Source organism: Trichoderma atroviride, chromosome 3, assembly GCF_020647795.1.
Source record: "Trichoderma atroviride chromosome 3, complete sequence".
In the NCBI taxonomy this organism is placed as follows: Eukaryota; Fungi; Ascomycota; class Sordariomycetes; order Hypocreales; family Hypocreaceae; genus Trichoderma; species Trichoderma atroviride.
In genome coordinates this window covers 2,576,853-2,598,948 of record NC_089402.1, presented here as the reverse complement: position 1 = coordinate 2,598,948, position 22,096 = coordinate 2,576,853, and the positions used below count along the sequence as shown (strand labels likewise).

The window sequence follows — 22,096 nt, the reverse complement described above, 5'->3', positions numbered from 1 at the left end:
TAAAGCTGTGTCATAATTTTAATAGTCATTCTCTTGCTTGGTCTAGCTGAAGTCGATTGGCTACCACACGTGATGGATTCATGAGAAACTTTTCGTGTAGATAGAAGCCCACACTCTTCCCAGGTTGGAGGGGCAAGCTGTGCCATTTCCTTGTCGAATGATGCTGAATGGATATGCCGCTTGGCTGGGTTGCTTAAACTTGGTCGGGGGCCTGCCGGGAAAACTTTTCTGTACTCGCGGTTCAGGAAATGTCTCTCCTTTTACCCAAACGGGAGCTTTTCTTGTTGCTTTAGTTCTGTGAGCAATCAAAGGCGATTCGGGATGCTGTTTATCCTCGTTACTCGGTCGAGACTGAGCCCTTAACTCGTATAGCAGCGTATTGAGTCTGTTGACAACTAAGAAGCTCTGTTAGATAAAACACAAATACACAGCCAGTTTGGGAATCTAGTTTGCTTACATTTCAGGTCTTTCGGGTTGTCGCGGTTCTGTAAGTCGCTCCCACCCATATCTAGCCATTGTGGCGTATTCGAACTAACGCTCGGACTCCTGAGAAGATGTGCTTTTCACCGAGATCTCTGGCCTTCTTACCATTGCGGTCGACAAGTCAACTCGTCTCTTCCATTGTAATTCCATTGTCTGTTTGATAAGTTGTCCATTGTTTCCCCCACTAAAGGTGAAGCTTTTCCAGGGATGAGCTCCATTTCTGTGTCTTTTTGCCCTTCAAACCATTGCGGATAGGGTCCTCAGTCTCCCATGACCACATTTGGTCTGGTAAACAAGTGCCTTTTTTGACTCGACTCTCTCTGTGCTGTTTTGCGGCTGCCAATCATGGTCAGGAATAGCCTCAGTCTCAAGGTGGATGATGCCTATATAGCTGTGGGTTCATATAGCCAATTTGTAATCGTGGAATAGGTCGGTTGCTATGGCGCGGTGTTCTTCTGTTGCGCGTGTGGATTGTATATCTTGGTACATATCAACTGATATAGTAGTTGGTATGGGCTGGCCGTTGGGACCTTGTCGTCTGTTAGAGCAGAAGACAGTTTATCGACACATATCATCTGATAGAGTAGCTGATATGGGCAAGCCGTCGGAACCGTATCGCCTGTTGATGGAGTGTTCCAATAAAAAGATCAATTGCTTTCATCTTTTTTTGTTCTATTGCCATCTTGTGGCAATATAATCCAAAACAAGCTCAATTCATATCTTCTGGGAATCATTCTGTCTCGTTCGTAAAGTCCATTTTTGAGATGAGTATCTCGCGCCAATATATTTGTCGCCTTATTTGGGGCAATTTGGAGCAGCGTATGGGAGATTCCGGTATGATACCAGCACATTCATGCAACGGGCCGTGAAGCCAGTTAGGCCACACTCGCGGCTAATACGAGGGAGAACCTCTCTCTTCTGCGACGTCGCGATGGCTCCGAGATGTTGGGCTCGGCTTACTGCAATACTTTGCGATGTGACTTATAACAGCGTGGGGTGTCGTGCATGGGGATATATCATGGTTTTGCCAACCATTCAAGGGCGATAGAGCAACCGGTTTGTATCGGCTAATTAGCAGATCATTGCAGCTGCTGTCGTCAGAGTTTCGGCGCTTTGTCGGGGTAGTATGCGGCTTGCTATGGCTTAGACGAGGAAAACACAATCGGCAGAGCTTCAAGTCCCTTCATATGCCGGGCTGTTGGACCAGCGACGGTCGAAAGACAGCGGATCTCGGTGCGTTTATGACGCCCAGGTTCGATTGACAACGTCGGAAAGTAATTGGAAGGTTGGAGGGTGATTATAACTGACGGAGAGGGTAGAGGATGATGTGTATCGTGATAATGGAGCGTTGTGACAGGTATTGTACCCTCCAGACAAACGAACCTCTTGATGTACTGATAAATGAATGCCAGCTGCCCCGTGGTCAATGGCTGGGTGGTTCCCTGTATTGTAAAGAGACCATTCTCGATTTCAGCACTGCTCGTGGCGAAGAATAAGCATTGGCTGGGTAGATCGCATGGGGGGAGAGTGTCGGTCCTGTAGAGAAACTGGAGCGCGGGCCTGAGTTTGGTTCCCATTACACTTTTAGCCACGCATTCATCAACTCAGGCTCAGTATGTTGAGATGCAAGGGCAATGGCGATTGGCGAATCACAGAACATAAATGCCCCTCTCTTTCACGATAGTATCTGGCTGAATTCACCCAACCTCATCTCGCTCCACGATGAGCGGCGGATAAAGTCCCGGCACTGGCGATGTAATTCCTGTGCAAGCAGTTCAAAGCGCACAATCACTGTGTTCCAATTGGATTGTCGGCGGAGCATAAGAGAGGGGAGGGTAGATTGCCTCAAGTGACCAACAGCCACATAGCTATACCCAGTAATGACGTCGGGTGAATTGCTCTGTGAAACTGGTTAGATCGCAGTCAATTCAACGGCGCGAGAACATGCAAGCGTGCCTCTATAATGGCTCTTCAAAGTCCAAACTTCATCAAGGTCTTGATGAATGTCTATATTAGCCTGGGCTCGGAACCTCTTGAGCATCTTGAATATGACGTCGCTTGTCTGGATGTGCGGTCCTGCCTCCATCATGAATAACATTTGGCCCCAGAAGGCTCCAGCATCATGCCGTGAATAGTTGACGCGAAAGAGACTTCATGTGCCGGTAGGTAAAAAAAACTCTGATGTGATATGCCATGTGAGTCTCAACAATGTGCTCCACATGTATCGCAGTCTCGGGGCACGCCGCATCATTGATGGGCATATCCAATCTATAAATCTTGACCGAATGCAATACATCAGCAACTAAGTGTCGACTAATGAAAGTTGTAAGTCTTACCATGTAATGAACAATACGAACGCCGACGTGGCGTCAGACATTGAGATGCCAACATATTTGCGTTGGTATAAATCGGGCAGCTCGGGGTGGATAAAGTCCTGGCAATGAGCTTTGGCACCTTATCGCGAGTCGTGAGACGTACCTCGCGAGGGTGATTGAAAGAAAGAAAAGAGAGAAAGAAAGTCCCAACAGGAGCAAGAAACTATGAGAATTTTTATATGCGACTGAGTGCCCATATATGCCCTCATGATCACGCGATAACACAAGGGCTGATATCACGGCGAGCTGCATGACAGTCATTACTTTCTACACCGCTTTGAATAGGGAAGTCAATTAGTCTCAAGCAGAGAGAGGTGAAGTCGAAAAGGCTATGGAAGATGTCAGGCTCAAGATGTACTTGTTGATTTCTCTTGTCTTTGATGAAAGGTGCGAACTCAAATCGCAAGATTCCTGGATAACTAATATGGAACACTTCTCCTGTCTTTGAAGAAAGGTGCGAGTACACATATGGAACACCCATGCATACTCAGAGACGATCTACCCCCCTATCTTGTGTTACAACACTTTATGCGTCATCGGGTGCCTTGACCGCCTTTGCAATCAGCAGCTCGAGAATAGCATGAGTTACTTCAACAGCCGCAATTGCAGTAATCTCGCCGTTGTCGTCATATGCTGGTGCTACCTCCACCACATCGCCCCCAATGATGTTCAAGCCTTCCAGTCCGGCTAGAACGGTGAGCAGCTCGCGAGTGCTCCAGCCACCCGGCTCTGGAGTACCAGTAGCTTTTCAGCCAAATACCTCCGTTAGTAACTAGACTCTATAAAAAGAATGTATCCTAGGTAAATGATTGGACTTACCAGGCGCAAATGCCAAGTCTAATACATCAATGTCAACGCTAATATAAGTATTAGTATCACCAACTCGTTCGCGGATTCTATCAATGATGGCTCGCGTTCCGTTGGTGTCGATATCCCTTGCTGTAATGATTTCGAATCCACATCGGATATCGTTTCGGATATCCGCTTTCCGACGGGTCAAAGGAGCACGAATACCAGCATGGATTGAGGAATTGAGAATGAGTCCCTGTGAAGTATGTCAACATTGTCGGTAATACGGCCATGTAAAACCCACTTCTTCATGAGCAATGTGTAGAAATGTGCCATGGTTCAGACCTCTTGATAGATATCAGTAAAAGAACTGTAACGGATACACCATGTCTTACGCATAATCCGATATGCCACCGCCTTTGTCAATGTTAGTAGAGATTTCCTAAGGGCTTGGGGGCACCCCATACCTAGAACCGCTGGATCCCATGTATCTGTATCAAAAGTTAGAATCCCATCATCTCATCGCCTGGAAGAGTCTGGATCTTACCAATATGGCTGTCAAAATGAATCACGGAAACCGGTCCCCATCGCTTATGTGTGGAACGCAACGCCGAAAGAGTCGTTGTGTGATCTCCTCCCAAGGTTATAATTCTTGGAACAGTTGATTCATCGGGGTGAGCTGTTGGTCGCCCAGAGATGACCCTGTGAGCCTGATCAAGCGTCTTGAGTGCTGCGCGGTTGTCAAGCCACGTTAAGGGGGCATCAAAGCAGTCAACAATCCGAGCCCAGTCATGGACGGGATCGCGACCTAATGGTAGATAGTAAGTAGACTATGCAGATACTACTTTTTAAGTCAATATCTCTCACCCGTGTAGATGCTATATCCATATGCCTTCCGTTGTGAGGCTGCCCTTATAGCATTAGGTCCATACCTCGCACCCGGCCTCGCAGTAACGGCCTAGGTTCAAGCAGTTAGTCTAAGACAACATTCAGAGATAGTTTGAGGGAGACATCGACGAACAGTATCGAATGGAGCACCCAAAATTGCAATGTCAAAGGGTTTCGAAGAGCCGTCATCAACAAAGCAGTTTTCATAAGGAACATGTGCGTAGGTGCCAATGCCCGAGAAATCGTATGTCGACAAGTCAATCTCGTCAACGGCAGCGTCGGTATGAGCCCAAAAGGGGATCTGGTTACCGCCATACGCGGCGAATTGGTGCGCGCAGACGCTCACAGGAACTGTAAGCAGCGCCGTAGACGAGATCCAGCGAATCATTTTGAGTTGGAATGTGGTGTTTAAGAAATTACAATCTCGGGCAGCTTCTAAATAAGTTGTGACGGAGGGGTAGAGACCGATGGCACTTACATTATAATTGCCGGATTGAGGGGACTACATGACGCTAAAGCGGCCATCGACTTTCTGCTGCTACTTCAGTCTTAGCGGAGGCTCATAGAGTGAGTGTTTTTCTTATCTGGATCAGCCGTCTAAGCTCGTTTCTTTAGTTCATACAGGACTTATCCAAGGTAAAATTGCAATTGCAGTGGCGTTTGTCAAACGCAATGCGGAGAGGCCTCTGACTGTTTGAGTCGTCTTATCAATGGCCATCATCTAGTGGCCTTCAATGGCCGCTCTATGTAAAACCGGATTGCTTCTCTTTGTGGCCTTATCTTTTACAGTTTCACAAGCCTATGCACTTATTCTGTACAGTAGTAGAATGGTATTACTCAAGTTGGAAATCCTGCATCTTGGTCACAATCACAACTGAATTAAAGCCATCTCGTAACTAGCAGTTAGCTTTGCACCTTTATGTAATTAGTTTTCCCAAAATTAGTATCAATACAAGTGCTAGCTATTATGGTCCAACGGTTAAGACATCAGTTTGTGGTATTACTACAAACCACTGAAGACCGAGGTTCGACTCCTCGTAATGGCACTTTTTTGCCCTTTTTTGGTATTGTTTAATCATGAATCAGAAGTTCAACTTTTGAGTAGGGCGCAACCAGCAGTATCCAGTCGCTGTTGTGGATCTCACATCAATGGAGAAAAAAAAGCCTGCAAGTGGGCGTGTGGGCATCAAGCATCCCTGACCTGGCAACGCTGGTTTTGCGGAGAATTCTTTAGTTCTTATTTTGAGCTACCAAGCGAATTGAATCACTAAAACCTATGTGACTGATTCTTGGAGAAAACAGCATCTTTATTTCTTCCTCATTTCTACTGTATATTTTCCCCCAAAGCCTGTGGATCCGCCAAAGTCGGATGCTCAGGGTGTAGTTATCGCTTGGTAGATCGTATAAGCCGTCCCACTTCAAGCACACAGAGATTGAATACATGTAGATGTACTTGTTTTCAGGGCATTAGCCACCTTTTACTCTTTTGACAGGTGGTTTATTTACTCTTTGCAATTTCGCCACTGCGCAATTAGCTTGGTATCTCTCTTATTGGGCTTGATCAGTGGTTGCCAGCACCACCGCAAGGGTGGAAGATTCCATATGGCTTTAGATTCGATGAGCGATTCGGGCGTCCTCTTTTAAGCTCTCGGGCGAAGCTTCTGGCGGCAGTCAGTGAAATAGAGATATACATTGCTACTGCGAATTCCTTGACTCAGCCAAGAAAGAAATCTGACTGCTGGGGATACATGCAAGCAAGGGCAACAACACGACAGTGTTTGCACTTTACTCGTGACGCTCGTTCAAGTTACCAGACAGGCTCAAGCAGAGTAGCCGGCGTGTCAGGCTGGACAAATCGCAAGTGCTCGCTGCTACGAGAGCGAAGCCTGTTTGAACCTTGTACTGAATCCTCAAACCTTCTCTTCTGGTCATGTGTGCTTGCGTGTTGCCAAAACATTAATTAAACTCTGGTGCGCAGAGAAGACTATCAGGAAGGCGCTGTAAAACGCATCGCAGGGCAACGCGCTCGAATTTGTTTCTGCTACAAACTACCTACCATACAATTCCTGGACATGTCTCTGGAAAGGTATATCGCTTATTTTCAGAGACAAATCCATCACTTCATCATGGTCAGAGGAGTCAATCATTACCGCTCCTTTCGCGAAAGCCGCATATGCTACGCGGATCTGGGAGCATCTGGCCAGCCTGCAAATCGACTTGAGCAACTTTTGCCCCCTCTTCAATTCAACCAAGTATGACATACCTCACTCAACTTTTGCACGCGGTGGCCCAAGTGCTGACACATTCCGGAAGAACGGCGAAGTGATCCTCATACCTGGAGAGATCTTCTGTCGATACCGGGATGACAACAACCGCCTTTGTCAGTTTGTAAGTTGAGCTCAGTTTAGTTTCTCATACATGAATTAATACTGAGTCATCTCTAGAGGTTGCAACAACACAAAATGGCGGGCGGCATAAGAAAGCATTATATAATTTATCATCTCCTACCAGTCGAGAGAAGATCAAAAAGCCATGAGCGCAAGCACTTCACAGAGCAGGCCAGGCGTACGAAGGTGTTCTCCTGGCTTATATGTCGAGTCGGTGCTGACCTATCTCCAGGATGGTATGACGAAGTGGTCAGAGGCAATTTCCCGCTCTGGGTCCCTCGCGATGCAGACGACACACCCATTAAGAACATCTCTTTGCCCTTGTCTCTGAATGACGAAGCCAATGAGGAGCAATAAGGATGGCAACTGAAGTAGCGCCGATAGACTTAGCAGAAGGTATCATGAAGAGGACTAGAGAGTAGCCCAGCATCGACCAAGCGTCAACTTATTTTACACGGTTGTGAGCGCTAATTCGTTTAGATCAAATTGATTATTCTTTTTGCTTAAATAATGCTACTGCTCATTCTGTTTTTACCTCTTCGGCGACTTTCTTGTGCTGCTCACTACATAACTCGTTTGCATGACAAGGCTGCCTCTTTGATCGTTGTACGCAATGTTAAATATGGCGAAATATTCGTTGCTTTACTTGGCTAAACGTCCCTCGTAGAGATTATATTTCACGATGCGTTTTCGTTATGGCAGCTCCTTCACATTGAACTGCCTATAACATTTCAGAATCATTACTGAAAACTCATATACGGCCCGAAGACAGATAGCATACTGCGCTTGCGAAAGCTTACTTTAAAACTCCAGAATGTCTTGGGGCCTTGGAAGGAGGGAGTATATCAGGTGTGTTGTCATTTGGAGAGGGAGAATGGAAGATTAAATATCTGGGAATTGCTGTCAAAATTTGATCTCCGTCCATAAATGGATCACCAATCACCCAATTGAAGGGAATCCTTCGAGTACAGTCCTTGGCTGAAGCCAGCCAATGACAAATTCACCACCAGTTGTGTCCTGGGTCTCTCCAGTATTTCGCTAGAGATGATGTTGAAGCATTTTTTTGGTATTACAAGAATGGAGAAATGGGCTTGAAGCCACTGCGAGAAACCGATGACAGATCTGTTGTTGTTCAATTCCACTAGCTAAAACGCCAGGACTTTGAGCCTTCGGCTTGTCTGCAGGGGGTATGACATAGGTCCTGAGATTTACATCGCATCATGGCCATGAGTCGCGTGGAAGATTTGTCGGATCATGGTGGTAGTGGTGGGGATATTTACCGTGAAGGAGAGAGTAGTATCGGGGACGAAGATGGCTGGAAATACGCAAGTGCAATGTTGGATGGAAAGCATCCAAGCTGATGAAGAGCTTGAAAACATGGATGAATCCAGCAATTAGAATGGAGTAGGATTTTAAAACCTCTACTTGAATTATCTACTCCTACTACTTTCACTAATCTTACTACTCTAGATAGAAAGCTTGGAGATGATGTGATGGAATGAAATTCATAGCAGCAGCTACTGCCTCTGTAGTAAGATAAATGCCAATCTCATGCTAGTATTCGTGTACCTAGTATAAACCCCCGTAAACGCCAGCAATGCATAACTCCCCTTTGTGCCCCAAAGTTCCCTGTGTAACCCTTCCACCCTCAGAATCCCCCCCAATTCTACAAAACGGCCGTAATTATATATCTCGTCCCAAGAGTTTGTCCACACTCTTTCCCAGTTCCGATCCGGTTTGATGCATCCGCCACCAAGAACACACAAGCAACGCAGTATTGTCATCTCCAACCATACAATCCGCCGCCAATAACGCAAACACGCAAATCATGGACGGTCAACACCCAGCTTCCTTCTTGGCCGGAGAGGACAGTCTCCCTGGCAGTCAGGGCACCGAAGACAGAGCGGCTTGGACCACACTTTCCTACATCTGCAGACCCAAAGATCGCGCCCCGTCCGTGTAGTGAGACAGTCGAACGGAGCATGGATGCCCGTGTCCACGCCGCACGAGATGCAGAATCGTCGAAGCATGATGAGCCTATCCGACCGCGTGTCAGGCTCTCGGTCACGGACGATTTGGCCGTGGATATCGACATAGACGGACTGGGGCTGCAGCATGTCAAAATGCTCTGGCGATCGCACACGGAAGCAAACGTAGCACTCAAAGTTCCCAGGCTTGTAGTCATGTCCCTTCTCGCTAGGGCGATGCTGGGGGAAGTCTTTCGCCGCCCTCATGATGAACTGTGCTTTGTCTGCCGGGTCGGCCATCCTCTGAGGATCTAGAACCCGATGAAAGTATCGATTCATGGTGGATAGATGGATGAGGGCTTCGTAGTCAAGGTACGAGAAGACAGTCTTTTGGACATCTGGCGGCAGACGCTCGATCAGGGACGACGGCATGGTTCGTGAATGCTGCCGATGGTGGAGGGCTTGCTGAGGCTGCGGGGAATGATACTGCCGTTGCTGTGGTTGTTGTTGCTGCAGTTGCTGCTCTTGCCGTCGAGGAGGACTATCATGTCGGTGTGGATGTGGGTGGCTGAGCTGACGCCGATGCTGATGCTGTTGCTGATGCTGTTGCTGTTGCAGATGGCCCATTTGAGGTTGATGTTGACGATGGCGGTTGTTGTGAGGTTGGTGAGGCTGACTTGTGTGATGTTGAGGGTTGCGGTAAGGATGATAGTGGTGGACGAATCGTGAGCCAGAAGACTCGATATTTGTGCTGTGAGCACTAGGAGCTCCCAGATTCGGAAGCATAGTAGGCCTAGGAAGGACGATCATGGCGGACTAGAAGGAGACTTGTGGACAAGATTTGATCTCGATAATATCATGCAAGACAAGGCATGCAGAGAGATATAAAGCTTGCAACCCCAGGGCGCCCAAGAGCTGCTCCTGGCTAATTATCCTAGATCAATCTAATAACAAGCACTTGACTACGGGAAGCGCCGCCGCAAAGGTGGCATAACAGGAAGAGAGGGGGGGTGTGGATGCGAGGACAAGGGCTGGCCCAGATGTATGTACCCAAAGTGGTATCCCAAGCATGAGCCCACATGTTAGGATTGCATACTACAAGTAGCTTTTGCTCACAACCGTCGTTGGCCAGGTTTCATCTGCTCCGTACAGGCTGAGACATGCTCGCCTCGAATATGGGCGGTGGGCCATTTTGAGAAAACATGGCAATGGAAATGAAGCAAGCGGTCGTGGAGAGGGCGCTCCACCGGTGGCAACGCAATGTCAACCTGTCCGTATAGACATTTCCTTCTACTCGCTGCCACCGTCTGCGGCCGAGCGAAATTCTCAGCCAGCAGGAGTAAAGGCCCCCTCTCCTCGACAACCCACTGACATGGGACCGGCAGTATGGTTAGCTAACTGGCGCTAGAGGGGGCAAGAGAATCAGACAGTCGCCGACTGACAGATCCCGTAGCTTGGCCAAATCTGCAAGGATGCCCTACGGTAGCTCGCCGGCACTCGCAGCGTTGGCGAGCAAAGGCAAGGGGGAGGCAATATAGCATCACCTCATATGTGGGGTTTGGGTATGAAGATGATGCTACTGCTGCCACTTTTCCGCATTGGCCTGCTCCAACTCCAAGACATGTCCAGTTTATCTCTGAGCTATCCACCAACCAACACTCGCGAAAAAAAAATGCGCCGTTGCCCTCTGGGGGGGGGCGCGGGCCATGAAATGCTACTCAGTTCCGGTGCACCGCTTGCCGGGCCACTTCCCCGGTCTTGAAATCCCATCGAGCTCCTGGGTCATGTGTGCAAAATTAGAGTCTCAGAGGCCTAACAGTGAACCGTCCGGCCGGGTGAACCACATGGGGAGCATGTTTTGATGAGCCAGGGCCTCTAAGCCATGTGCGATCCTCGTGCGTGGCTAACCAGCGACATTTCAGCTGAAACGTCGAGCAACAGCACCACAAAGTACACAGCCGTATAGTCGTGGTAGTGGCTACTGCCAGCACTACCCAGCAGTACATGAACTACTTAATATACCTGTATACGGTGTTGGTAGCCTCGCAAATTAAACGCTTTGACTCTCGAGCCTGCTGCTGCTGCTGCTGCTGTTGCGGTGGCGTTATATGCACTTGAAGCTTACTATGCCGGGGAGCATAGGATTGAACGCAGGTCAACGTCCACGGCCCACCTGCCACTACTTGCACCTGCGCTCGGTATTGTTGGCGACGGCCGCTGTTTAGCGCACCCACGATCCACTTGCGGCTCTCCGGGTCTCAAAGGGGTCACTTCGAAGTTCGACGATGGCAGCAAACGGCGCTGGTTTGCCATTGCCTTCGCGGCCAGCGCGGTGGCCGGACAGGGCTGCTGCCGTCCTAGTCTAACGGCGTCGGCCGCCCGTCTGGTCGACAATGGCCATCGTCCGACATGTCCGCTGATGACAAGCATCTTGGACCGATCCAAGCAGCTGGGCCTCAGTCCGAGCGGTTCATAGTTGCGTGGATCGTCCAGGTATCCTTGGCGCTAGGCTTGCCTTGATGAAGATAGGGGACAAGACCCCATCCCTTGACAAGAAGAAGGCACACGCAGCCTGACAGACAGGGCATCTCGCGCGTCGATCGTTATTACGGGCGACTAGCGCTAGAGATCTCCCAATGAGCTCGGCTGAGAGGCGAGAGTCTAATTGAGCATAGGCAGCGTTGCACTCATTATACCAGAGGCATCCGTACTTCATACATGGCATGCGCTTCCTATTGATCCAGTCAGCCGGTAACGGGGCAATGTGTTGCCATGTCTCAGGTGCCTCAGAAATAAGTCTGTACTTGGCGGAACTGTGCCGTCTGGTGTTGAGATGAGATGGCGGCAACGGCGTGCTGTGCAGTTACGAAGTGCCCCATGCTTCCATCACAAAAGTTTCAACTTGTTTTTTTCCCAAGTCAGTATCCCTGCAGCCATAGGCATCTATAAAGCTGGCATCGCATTGGTTAATTGTCTCCGTAGGGGCGCATGAGTGGAGTTTTTATCAGAGGTCGGCCGCCGCAAGTCTATCCCGATAGCTGGGGGCGAAAGTTAAGAAAAAAAACAACGGGGTTGCCGCAAGACAAAGCAAGGGAGGACACAGCCACGGCTCATGATCTTCTCTTCCCCTTCTTTCCCCTTTGAAGACAGAATACAGGGCTAATATCCTGCTTGGGACCGACTGCAGCGCTCAAGTCGGATCAAATCTTATAAAGGGCCGCTGTGGTGCGACACCAATAATAGGCACTTGCACCCAAATGTATGTTGTAGCCTCGAGCATGTTAATGTTAATATTCTCGAACGGTCGATCAGCAAAGCCCGTTGCTCTCATTTTCCCCTCTTGACCCCCGGTTGTCATTTTTCATTATATTCTCAAAGGAGCTAAGCAAGCTGGTCGCGTGGGCTGACACGGTAGAAAGCGAACTTCACCTCATGTGATTCGTATCGATGATAATATCTCCAACCACCAGTGCTTATAATTCGTAGAGTACCCTGTAGGCGCTATCTAAGCGTCCTGCAGCTTAGAAGAACAAAAAGCAAACTCAATTGTGACTGATGCCGAATTAGGTAGACAGACCATGTTGCTGAGCTGCAGGGTTGCAAGGCGTGCCTCTGTTTTCAGTGCGCAGTGGAACTCATTTTGCCCAACTGCCGGGGTCCTATGGCGGCAGGCCATGGGACTGTGCTCCTCCAAACTTGGACAAGGTGGCTAGTGATGATCATCACCTAAGCTTTTCCCTCTAAGCTCCAAGATTAGCAGAACAACAGCAGATCCTGGCGAATTCCTGAATCCTGCCCTCATGCTGTATGGCTTAGCAGCGGCAGCCAAGCAGTTTTGTCGCCCAGGAATGTCGAAGCGCAGGGTATTGATAGCCACCGTGGCAGATGTGGCAGATGCAAAAAATCTTGGCCAGTCGATGACGGGCGGCTCCAGCAGCCCAAACACCCTCCCGTGTTTCAAGGTGAGCCGCCCAGTCTAGTCCATCATCAGATGCTGCTGTAGATGTCATACGAACAGATTGGGCATAATGAGAGCTCCCCACCATGCCAAGTCCTCAAATGCAAATTGCTTCTTAAAGTAGACTGGCATCAGCTGGCGACTCTGTTTTTCTCTTCTTTTAATTTGACATTGCTCGTAATTGCTTCGTTCCACAATCTTCATTTCATGATCCCATTGCTTGACAAAGCATAATCTCCTCATCTTCCAACATGGGGACACTGAACTGCACGTCTGCACCTGAATCCACCCCCAGTGATTCGGGGGTTGCAGGGCAAGGAGTATGTTGACCGGCACTCGCGGCAGAAGGTCGCGAGAGAACACCACGGCCCTGCCATCGTCGGGCACCCTATTGACTGTGACGCATAGATTCTCCTTTCTTTCATGATCACAGCCCTGCTGGCCATCATCTTATCAGCGAGCGTTATTCTTGTGGACTTTAAAGGGAAAAACTCAACAACCCGGCGAAAGCTACTCAACGGATACAGCGACTCACAGATCATGCAAGGGATCGGCATCCAGAGTAAGCGGCTCGAACGAACCCCGGATATCTCCAGGTAGCACGACGCTAATGAATGAATGGCTTCGCAGGCGTTGGTCTAGCTAAGATGAACTCCCTTGTCCCATATCATTTCTTCCTGATTTGGATGTTGTCCCTCCTATCCATGGCAACGCACAATACAACACTTCTGGCGCTAGTTCGAGATTACCGCCGTGACTGGGTTCTGAGATGGCTGAGACAGTTTCTCATGTTCGTCAACTTGGCACTATCGTCAGTTTCTGGGGTGTTTGTCCTTCAGACCGTCTCCAAGGGGCTAGACAAGTCGACTCTGCCCGTTGCCTGTGTCTGGAAAGTTGACGGAGAGAAGGCTCCATCCAATGCTGGGTTATCTTATGTGGGCACCATCGCGGCAATGGCGGGAAACGTAATCATCTTTGTGCTCGCAACATGGTATCTGCATAGCCGGAAGCAGAGATTCTATAAAATCGTACAAGTCGTGGGATGGATCCTCATGATGGCCGTTGCCATTGGGGCGGCGGTACGGGTGATTTTGCTGTCTCAAGCTTTTGGACATCCATCAGTCAAACTAAGCGACGAGGGCGAGAAGGATTGGAGCTTTGGTCAGCTTCTGTCGATGCTGCTCCTAGTTATGCCCGTCATATCTGTGATTGAAATATATCGCGGAGAGATCAAAGTAGCGCCCCCCGGTGGGAGATGATCGCCAGCGGCCGTATGATGGCGAACTGCAATCGGATCCGCACGTTCTGACGCCGTTCCAGCCGAATCCATTTTTTGGGTCTGAGACGGACCTGTTTAAGAAAAGGGGGGAACAGAAATTAAAGAAAAAAAAGAGGGCTTGTGTGGGGGAGACGACGGGGTGCGGCACGCCCAAATTAGAGTTTATGACTGATATATGGATGGACACGGCAGAGTATGAGCACGTACAAGCATGTAAAAGATAGATGAGGCGATGGACACGTAGTAATTCTATGAAGGACAGCAATTGCAATTTGTAGAGGTGGATCGGGTAGGCAGACCTGAAAACGTGGTTGCTTGTTTGAAGTGACTCCAAAGTCACCTGCCGATGTAGACACAGGCGCTCGAGAGGAAAGAGCCGCTCTTGCGTGGTGGCACTTGCTGAATAGGCATCACAACAAGCGGTATGATGTACGCGCCTCTCCATTTTAGCCAGTTGTTGTTGCCGTGTTGTGAAAGTGATTCCTTTTCGTTGCATCTTTCCCTTGTTGAAATATGGCAGCAGACAGTCCGCAGGTGTATAGACAGGCTGCACCTGCCCTCTCGGCTGAACTGCAGCGCACATCCGACAAAGGACTCTCAGTACCATTGTAGCCACTACATGATGGCTTCATCAAGGGTTTGGCCATTGAATCACTCATCACCGGAGCCTTCCACTGCCTTTCTCCGCAGCATCTGAAGATCGCCAGAGAAGATCATCACGGCTCGACGTCACAATGACAGGCAATCGGTCCCTCTATCTGGCTTTTGTTGCGTCCGCCACCCTCTTTCTCTATGCGGTATTCAACCAGTGGGGCAGTGTAACGGCAGAGAGTATCCAAGAGAAACTGACGTCTCATCGGTGCGTATCGTTTCCTTGGTGCGTTTTCTGTCATCACCAATCCCGCTCATCAAGAAAACAGCTTTGGTGATGAAGCCGCCGCCGGACGCCCAGACTTTGAGCAGATTGCGCGCAAATATGGCACAGACAAAGTCACCACTCACCAATATCAATTCATGTACGACAAGTATCTGTCGGGCATTCGAGACGATCAGTTGAAGGTCTTGGAGATTGGCCTTGGCTGCAACATGGTAAGCGCGGATCCTATTCTATCAGATGGACAATCTCTAACCACCAGGCACCCACAGGATTATGGCCCCGGAGCTTCCTATTACACTTGGCTCGAATACTTTCCCTACGTCAACCTCTACTTTATCGAGTACGATGGACAGTGCGCCAAAAAATACCAAGACAAAACCCCCAACGCGCACGTCTTCGTCGGCGATCAGGCAGACACTCTCTTCCTCGCAAGGTTTTCCACAGAAGCAACCGCAGACGGGCTTTTTGATATAATAATAGATGATGGCGGGCACACAATGGACCAGCAGATGACTTCCCTGGAGTTTCTCTGGAAAGTCGTCAAGCCGGGCGGCTTATATGTGATTGAGGATCTACAGACCAGCTACTGGGAGTCTTTTGGCGGAAATCCTTTGGGAAGGAGTTCTTCCAAAGAGACTACCATTACTTACTTGTACCAACTAGTTGACGACTTGATGATTGGGAAAAACGCGAAGCAAATAAGCCACGATTTGCTCTCCGTCGACTGCATGGCGGAGATTTGTGCACTCCGCAAGAAGGAGCATATATAATGGGATCATGACTAGTAGAGATGATTACAATGCGACATTATAGCCAAGGCTAGCAAGATTGATAAGATTAATTTATTTTAATTCTACTGAATCTAGTGTTATGTTTTGTGAAAACCTCACTGTGCACTATGCAAGAAGGAGCATCTATAAAGAATCACCAGATGACGTTTTATCAAGACTAGCGAGACTGACAAGATTAATGTACTTCAATTCTATTGCATCTAGTGCTAGGTATTGTAATTAAAGTCATGGCAAAAGAATTGCAGCTGATATCGTATAGTTATATAATTATTCTTCCTCTCTCAAAATGACCATTTCTTTTTCTCCCATCTCCTTCACATGATGACACACTTCACTGGAAGACCACAGAAGCCATCCTTCTCATTCTCCTCTCTCTCCGGGATCGGCTCCGGCTTGGGGGCAGCCGGAGTAGACGAATTGGTTGGGGCCACCTTGACAGCCGACTTCTTCTCTTTGCTGCCATGTAGTCACGAGGAGAGAGTCTCGGCAAAGGCCTGGCCCTGGGCGGTGGCAATTCGGAGCTCGAGCTCGGAAGGCTGGCGAGAGCCATCGGCACCGGCGAAGGAACCGGCGCCCCAGGGAGAGCCACCGTGAACCTCGGTGAGGTTGGTGACGTCGGGGAAGGTCTTGGCGTAGCCGAGGGGAACGTAGATGATGCCGTGGTGAGCCAGGGTGGACATGGCGGAGAGGGCAGTGGACTCCTGACCACCGCCGGGAGTTCCAGTGGTGATGAAGAGACCGGCCTTCTTGCCCCAGTAGCCGCCGGAGGTCCAGATTCCACCGGTCATGTCCCAAAAGGTCTATACAAAGAATCTGATTAGCACTGTTCCCTTTTGTGCGTAGGACTATCGGATTGTGTGATACATACCTTCCACTGAGCGGGGAAGTTTCCATATCGGGTGGGAATGCCAAACAGGAAGCCGTCGTACTGGGTGAGGGTCTTGGGGTCCTCAAGGATGGGGATATCGCTGGGCTTGGGAGGAGCGTGCATCTTGGAGAGGACCTCCTGGGACAGAGTCTCGGGGAGCTGGTAGACGTCGACCTGGGCGCCAGCAGCCTCGGCACCCTTCTTCTCGGCCTCGGCGAGCTGCCTGATGTGGCCGTACATGGAGTACTGGAGATTTGGTGTCAGTAAAAAGAAAGATTCTGGTGAAGAATAGGGTTGTCATGTTTGTGTTCTAGAATTGGCGATGCAATTGATGTTTTGCACGGCCAATTGATAGCTACAGGCAGGTGGAGAAGTGAATGGTAGGCCTCAACTTACGTAGACGATAGCAATCTTGGGAGCCATTGTGATTATTAGAGTTTCCAAAAGAGGAAAACTGGGGGGGGGGTATCTCAAAGAAAAAAAAATAGTATTAAGCTGTAAAAGAAAAGGAAGAAGCTTTTTGAATTCAGACAACTGTGAGTGACTGTGATGAGGCTTTCCAAAAGATCCGAAGAAGGAGGGAAGGGAGGACCTGAGTTCTTATACCCAGGGGGACAGGGCCATGCAAGGACCCGGCTGAATTCCGAGACGCCTAGCCATGAATTGGGTCTTAGTGGAAAGGTTGCTTGCTGCATCTCCAAAAAAGGTCGAGGTGTGTGGTGTGTGGTGTGCTTGCATATCCGCGGTACCTCTACGTCTGGCTATGAGATCACGGCATTGTGAGGTACATCGTTTCCGAAGAGACCCTCTTTTTTCCACATCTACAAGTATAGCGTACTTGGTTTTACGGCACCATCACATAATGGCAGGCATCAGATCTGGGCTGAATCGCTGGAATGCACATTGGCTGCAATTGGTAATCACGATGAATTGGCAAAAACGTCAACTTGCTAGGTAGGGAGTTTCCGAGATGCCGAAATAGGAAACCAGAGCTTTGACCAGAAAAGAAAAAAAAAATACAAAAAAGAGACTGTAATCATCGTGTCAGCATTAATTAATATTGGCTGCCAATTAGTTTCACAGTCCAGATTTCGCCTCTGTGTAGATTTGCAGCAGTGCTTCAAAAAAACAAAACATTACAATCAGCATTACTTGAGCCTGACAAACGGCGCTGACCCCGCCGGTGGGTTGGGCGGGGCGTTGAAAAAAGTGGACGGCCGAAGCTTAGCTAAAGCTTTGCTAAGTCACTAAGCGCGCGGGATTGAAGATGGGAGAACCGATTTTCCTTGTTTAAACAAATGATGAGATGCCCCCTTTTGCATTTCCTCTCTTTGGTCGCTTACTGATGAAATGAAAGATGTTAATCATTGAGAAGAAAGAATGATGCAATTCATGGCCTGGACGTTGCCAGCATGGCCGTGACAAGCCTCTCCGGTGCGCTATAGCATCACGATCGGATAAAGTGGGGACGTGTCAATTCCAACAAAGCTCCCCTGCGGCATCGTGGATCGGACGATACCGTACGATCAAGGCCACAATGCTTGCTTGGCCAATTTCTCAGCGACCATCCAGTTGCTCGAGTCGTTTTCAGCCTGGTCATGTTTGTTGTGAATCTGTTGTCCGGCTTTCATTCTCAATCAGAACTTTCTCCTCTCAACTGCCAACTTACAACTAGACTCCTCCACTAACAAATCACCATCACAAGCACGACGCCAATACCGACACGCCGCCGTCCAAATAACTCTGTTTCCCTCTTCCAAACATTTCATTGGCTCAAGACGTCCCCAGCTCGGCTACATCGCCCGACCATGTACCTACACATGGCCACGCGCCCGCACCACCCGGTGCCGCTGACCGCGCATTTGCGCCAGTGAGACCGGACACAAAAACACGGCCTCAACGCCAAAAGGTTAAAAAAGAAAATGTCACTTTTAAATTCCCCGTCTTCCCCCCTCTCTTGGAAAAACGGGAGTTTTAAAGTTAAAATAGCTAGCTACGCCGTCTACTAATAATATTCCCTTGTCTTTTTTTTTTTTCCTCCGATTGCTCTCAGGAAAGAAGGCTGGAAGAATGAAACAAAAGAAAAAAAAGAGCTGGTTCCGATGAAGTGGAAAACATTTTGCAGGGATTGCCAAGAGTCTCGACCCGATTCCCCGACGCCCTCGTTCAGCCATTTTTTCTCGAATCCATCTACCCCTCAACTGCACAGCAATGATACCACGCACGCAATTGAGTTAGAACGCCAATACTGCTAGTGCTTCGCGCTGCATCCATGTGCCTGGCCACCGAAAAGACTATATAACTGGGCGTCCGGCAAAATCTGCAGCCCTGGCAGGGGAAAAAAAAAACACGGGAATACGGTGGAGCGCCGTATATGTCGCGTACCTCGTACAACACCTCAGTCTGTTTAGGGATCGCGAGAGATTGATGCATCACGACACCTGCTTTGCTGGTTCTAGTTTTGCTGACCGCTATTGTCTTGGATTGAAGAATGTAAACTCCATCACATCAACCATCTTTTGACCCGATGTAGATGTATCGCCTGCAGAGATATGCTGAAACCCCATCTCTCTGTCCTTTATTGGCTACCTACAATCTGAGATGTCGCAGAATGGTCCCGCTGCCATCGCATCTAGAAAGGTAGGCCCGAATATATGAACAAAAAAAAAGGGAGTAAACCAGTAGAGTGACGTAAGTACTATATAGGCTATAAATGAAGAACAAGCTTCCTATGCTTTGCAGTATTTCACACGCACATACAAAATCCACAGCTTCCATCATCCCTGATCTGATTCTATATACAAAAAAGCCTCCTCTGTCCCTCCTCCTTCTCGCCATAACACCGCCCATGAAGACGTAGGACATAAGAAAGGGAGAAAAAAAAGGAAGCGCCCGTCTCAAACAAACAAACTCAGCATGGGAACACAGCATGGCGCTTGCTTCATATCCGTTTGCACTCCCCACGCATCCAAATCCAGGATATTAAGTATAAGTGAAAAAAAAAGGCTGTCCATAAATCATAGCTCATTCGATCAACACATAAAAGAGAGACACGAAAAGAAAAGAGAAAAGAAAAGGGTAAAACACAGAAAAGAGCAAAAATATCCAAGATTCTTCGCAGCATGTATGTATAACTTTTTTCCTCTTTTACAATGGACTTAGCTCAGCCTCTTCGGCGCCTTCACGTTCCGGCGGGCGTGCGCTTGGTGGTTCAACCGTGATTGGAGGAAGGTCTCTGATTCGCAGGCTGGGCAGTTGAGGTATGCCGCCAACGCCGCGGCTGATGCGTCGCTCGTCGCGCTCTGTCGAACTATTCTGGCTCGAGGCCGACTCAAGAGACGGCGATGTCTCGTTCCGCCGGCTCCTTTGCGACTCTGATCGATGGTGGCCTGGATAGTCTGGCGGTGGTTCTTGTGTTGGCAGGATTGACCGATCTTGGAAATCATCGTCGTCCACGAGAGAAACGTCTTCATAGCCCGGAGGTGGCATAGCTTCGTCGCCCAAATCCGCCTCCACAAGCTCGGGGCTCGACCCTGCCCTGGCTTCGCTTGGGGCTTCGGCAGACCGGGTCAAGGCCGGCGAGGGAAAGTTGCTGTCCATGCTGATGACGGAGCTCTCGCTCATCACGCGGCTGTGCTGTTGGGATAACCGATTATCAGACACCGCAATAGTTCCGGCATCCGAAAGAAGACCAACGCGCTCGCTTTCGGTGCTGTTGGCACGGATTCTTGTACCGTCATGGCGAGCCAGTCCAACATCTGCATAAGATACACTGGACACGGAGAGGTTTCGATTCTCCTTGGCTCGTTCCATTTCGCGGCGGAGGTCGTCGATGACGGTGCTGTTATTCGCAGCTCGTGTACGAGAACGGATGTCCGCCAGCGCTGCGACATCGCCTCGTGTTCGGGCTTCCTGTCGCTCAAGTCTCCTTTGTTGTTGTTCGTCAATCAGTTGCCGCCGCGCAAGCCGGATCTGGTACATGGACTCCATCTCTTCGTCGCGCAGAGCCTCCACCTCTTCTTCGGTGGGTAAGTCGACAATGACATCGATGCCATCTCTTTCGCCTTCTCGCCCTATGACCTGTTCGTTTTGTGCGGCATCCTGGCGGTAAGCGGGCAGAGTCATGACCGAGCGAACCGACGTGTTGCGGTCCACATTGCCGCTTGCAGCCGCATTGTTGCGATTTGATGACGCGGGAGGAGGGCCATTAGATCGTGCAGCTCGTCCAGTCCTCGATGTAGCCGTTGCGTTGATGCCACGGGAGTTGGCCACCTCCCTCGTATCGTCTCCCTGAGCACGTTCGTATTTGGTCTTTTTGAACTTTCTTCTCCGCCTGATGAAAAGTACGAGGAGAACAACCACAATGATTGCAACGACGACGCCTATGATGATCTGTTACAGCATTTCTTGCGTTAGAAAAGATTTTCTGACCCCAATAACTGTCTTCATCTTGGGAACTTACAGCGCCTATAACGCTGCCACCCATTCCATCCCGCCGCACTAGCGTATGGAGGTGGCGAGTCGCTTGCGACAGCTCAGCGCCATCAGCAGGTTGCGCCGCTCGTCTGGGTATGGGAAGATACATCCTCGCCGGCCGCGCGAGACATGTACTGGGAGGACGCAGGTCCGATGGATGGGGAGGAGAGAAGAGGCAATCGCGATAGCTGGTTGTGGGAGAGTGAGATTTTTCTGTCGGTCGTTTCAGCTTCACGAGTCTGAGGTCCGCATTGGGCCTCTGCCGGAGGCGCGGCTCGTATCGTACGTAGGTAAGCTCCCCAGTGCGGGCGGCGCCAGCGTCTCTCCAGTGACCGAGGATCCAAGCAGATGATGTAGCGGCTGGCTTCTTAGCGAGGTGGGACGACCAGGTTCGCAGCGTCGACTATGCGGGGAGCGGCGGACAGTATCGAGCAAGCAATGGGATGAAGTGAGGTTACGGAGCACAGCAAGTATGACGAGAAAAAAAACAATCAAGAGCAGAGAATACGAGACGGGGCGGGCAGCAATAGAAAAGGAAGAAGGAAGCGGGAGGCGGAAAACATGAGATGCAGGGTCGGGGCTCGCGGGACCTGCTGGCCTGACGCCAGTGGGCTTTGCAACTGTAGCGTAGGTAGCTAATTCGAGGACGCCCCCGAGAGGCCCTGAGAAGGCGACCCGGCGATACGCTAAAAGTCGCCTGTCAGCCCCATTCATGACGCTTTCACAAGCAAGCCGTGGGTGCTAAGCCACCATCGACTCAGCCAGCGCTTGGTGGAAAGGAAAAGAAAAAAACAAAAAAGGCTCCGTGTCCCGATGGCCTAGCCACGTCTTAGGGCTGGTCGGAATGCCGCGTCGCAGCTGAGTCCAAGGCTGATCTGATGCATAACCGCATGGCCAAGTTGAGTTGCAGCCATTCGGCAGGTTCCAAAAGCTGGGCTGCGAGGCGCTGCCGATTCGC

The 22,096-nt window shown here is 49.6% G+C and overlaps 8 protein-coding genes and 1 non-coding gene across 9 annotated transcripts; 4 read left to right on the top strand and 5 right to left on the bottom strand.

Annotated features, from left to right (window-relative positions):
• Positions 1-78: 78 nt before the first annotated feature.
• TrAtP1_006077 (uncharacterized protein) lies at positions 79-506 on the bottom strand (the record flags this gene model as incomplete). The annotated part of the gene is made up of 2 exons (XM_066112973.1): positions 79-395; positions 458-506. The coding sequence occupies 2 exons, from the start codon at positions 504-506 to the stop codon at positions 79-81; spliced, it is 366 nt and encodes a 121-aa protein (XP_065969059.1).
• A 2,631-nt stretch (positions 507-3,137) lies between these two features.
• On the bottom strand, positions 3,138-4,966 carry TrAtP1_006076 (uncharacterized protein). Its single transcript, XM_014082726.2, has 8 exons — positions 4,669-4,966; positions 4,515-4,605; positions 4,195-4,455; positions 4,115-4,138; positions 4,043-4,064; positions 3,952-3,994; positions 3,678-3,903; positions 3,138-3,602 (listed from the first exon to the last, which is right to left on the bottom strand). Exons 1-8 carry the CDS (start codon positions 4,921-4,923, stop codon positions 3,385-3,387), a joined length of 1,140 nt encoding a protein of 379 aa, XP_013938201.1. The 5' UTR covers positions 4,924-4,966; the 3' UTR covers positions 3,138-3,384.
• Positions 4,967-5,496: 530 nt separating this feature from the next.
• Positions 5,497-5,581, top strand: TrAtP1_006075. Its single transcript has one exon. It is a non-coding gene; the product is annotated as a tRNA-His (tRNA).
• Positions 5,582-6,209: 628 nt separating this feature from the next.
• Positions 6,210-7,430, top strand: TrAtP1_006074 (uncharacterized protein). The gene is made up of 4 exons (XM_014082725.2): positions 6,210-6,787; positions 6,849-6,923; positions 6,980-7,100; positions 7,155-7,430. Exons 1-4 carry the CDS (start codon positions 6,608-6,610, stop codon positions 7,277-7,279), a joined length of 501 nt encoding a protein of 166 aa, XP_013938200.2. The 5' UTR covers positions 6,210-6,607; the 3' UTR covers positions 7,280-7,430.
• A 978-nt stretch (positions 7,431-8,408) lies between these two features.
• Positions 8,409-10,596, bottom strand: TrAtP1_006073 (uncharacterized protein). Its single transcript, XM_066112972.1, has one exon. It carries the CDS (start codon positions 9,697-9,699, stop codon positions 8,749-8,751), a length of 951 nt encoding a protein of 316 aa, XP_065969058.1. The 5' UTR covers positions 9,700-10,596; the 3' UTR covers positions 8,409-8,748.
• A 2,502-nt stretch (positions 10,597-13,098) lies between these two features.
• Positions 13,099-14,106, top strand: TrAtP1_006072 (uncharacterized protein; the record flags this gene model as incomplete). Its single annotated transcript, XM_014082723.2, has 3 exons — positions 13,099-13,167; positions 13,256-13,409; positions 13,478-14,106. 3 exons carry the CDS (start codon positions 13,099-13,101, stop codon positions 14,104-14,106), a joined length of 852 nt encoding a protein of 283 aa, XP_013938198.2.
• A 914-nt stretch (positions 14,107-15,020) lies between these two features.
• Positions 15,021-15,773, top strand: TrAtP1_006071 (uncharacterized protein; the record flags this gene model as incomplete). The annotated part of the gene is made up of 2 exons (XM_014082722.2): positions 15,021-15,215; positions 15,273-15,773. The coding sequence occupies exons 1-2, from the start codon at positions 15,141-15,143 to the stop codon at positions 15,771-15,773; spliced, it is 576 nt and encodes a 191-aa protein (XP_013938197.2). The 5' UTR covers positions 15,021-15,140.
• Positions 15,774-15,990: 217 nt separating this feature from the next.
• TrAtP1_006070 (uncharacterized protein) lies at positions 15,991-17,218 on the bottom strand. Its single transcript, XM_014082721.2, has 3 exons — positions 17,059-17,218; positions 16,663-16,908; positions 15,991-16,594 (listed from the first exon to the last, which is right to left on the bottom strand). Exons 1-3 carry the CDS (start codon positions 17,083-17,085, stop codon positions 16,262-16,264), a joined length of 606 nt encoding a protein of 201 aa, XP_013938196.1. The 5' UTR covers positions 17,086-17,218; the 3' UTR covers positions 15,991-16,261.
• Positions 17,219-18,272: 1,054 nt separating this feature from the next.
• Positions 18,273-21,654, bottom strand: TrAtP1_006069 (uncharacterized protein). Its single transcript, XM_014082720.2, has 2 exons — positions 21,125-21,654; positions 18,273-21,054 (listed from the first exon to the last, which is right to left on the bottom strand). Exons 1-2 carry the CDS (start codon positions 21,245-21,247, stop codon positions 19,810-19,812), a joined length of 1,368 nt encoding a protein of 455 aa, XP_013938195.2. The 5' UTR covers positions 21,248-21,654; the 3' UTR covers positions 18,273-19,809.
• Between the last annotated feature and the right edge of the window lie 442 nt (positions 21,655-22,096).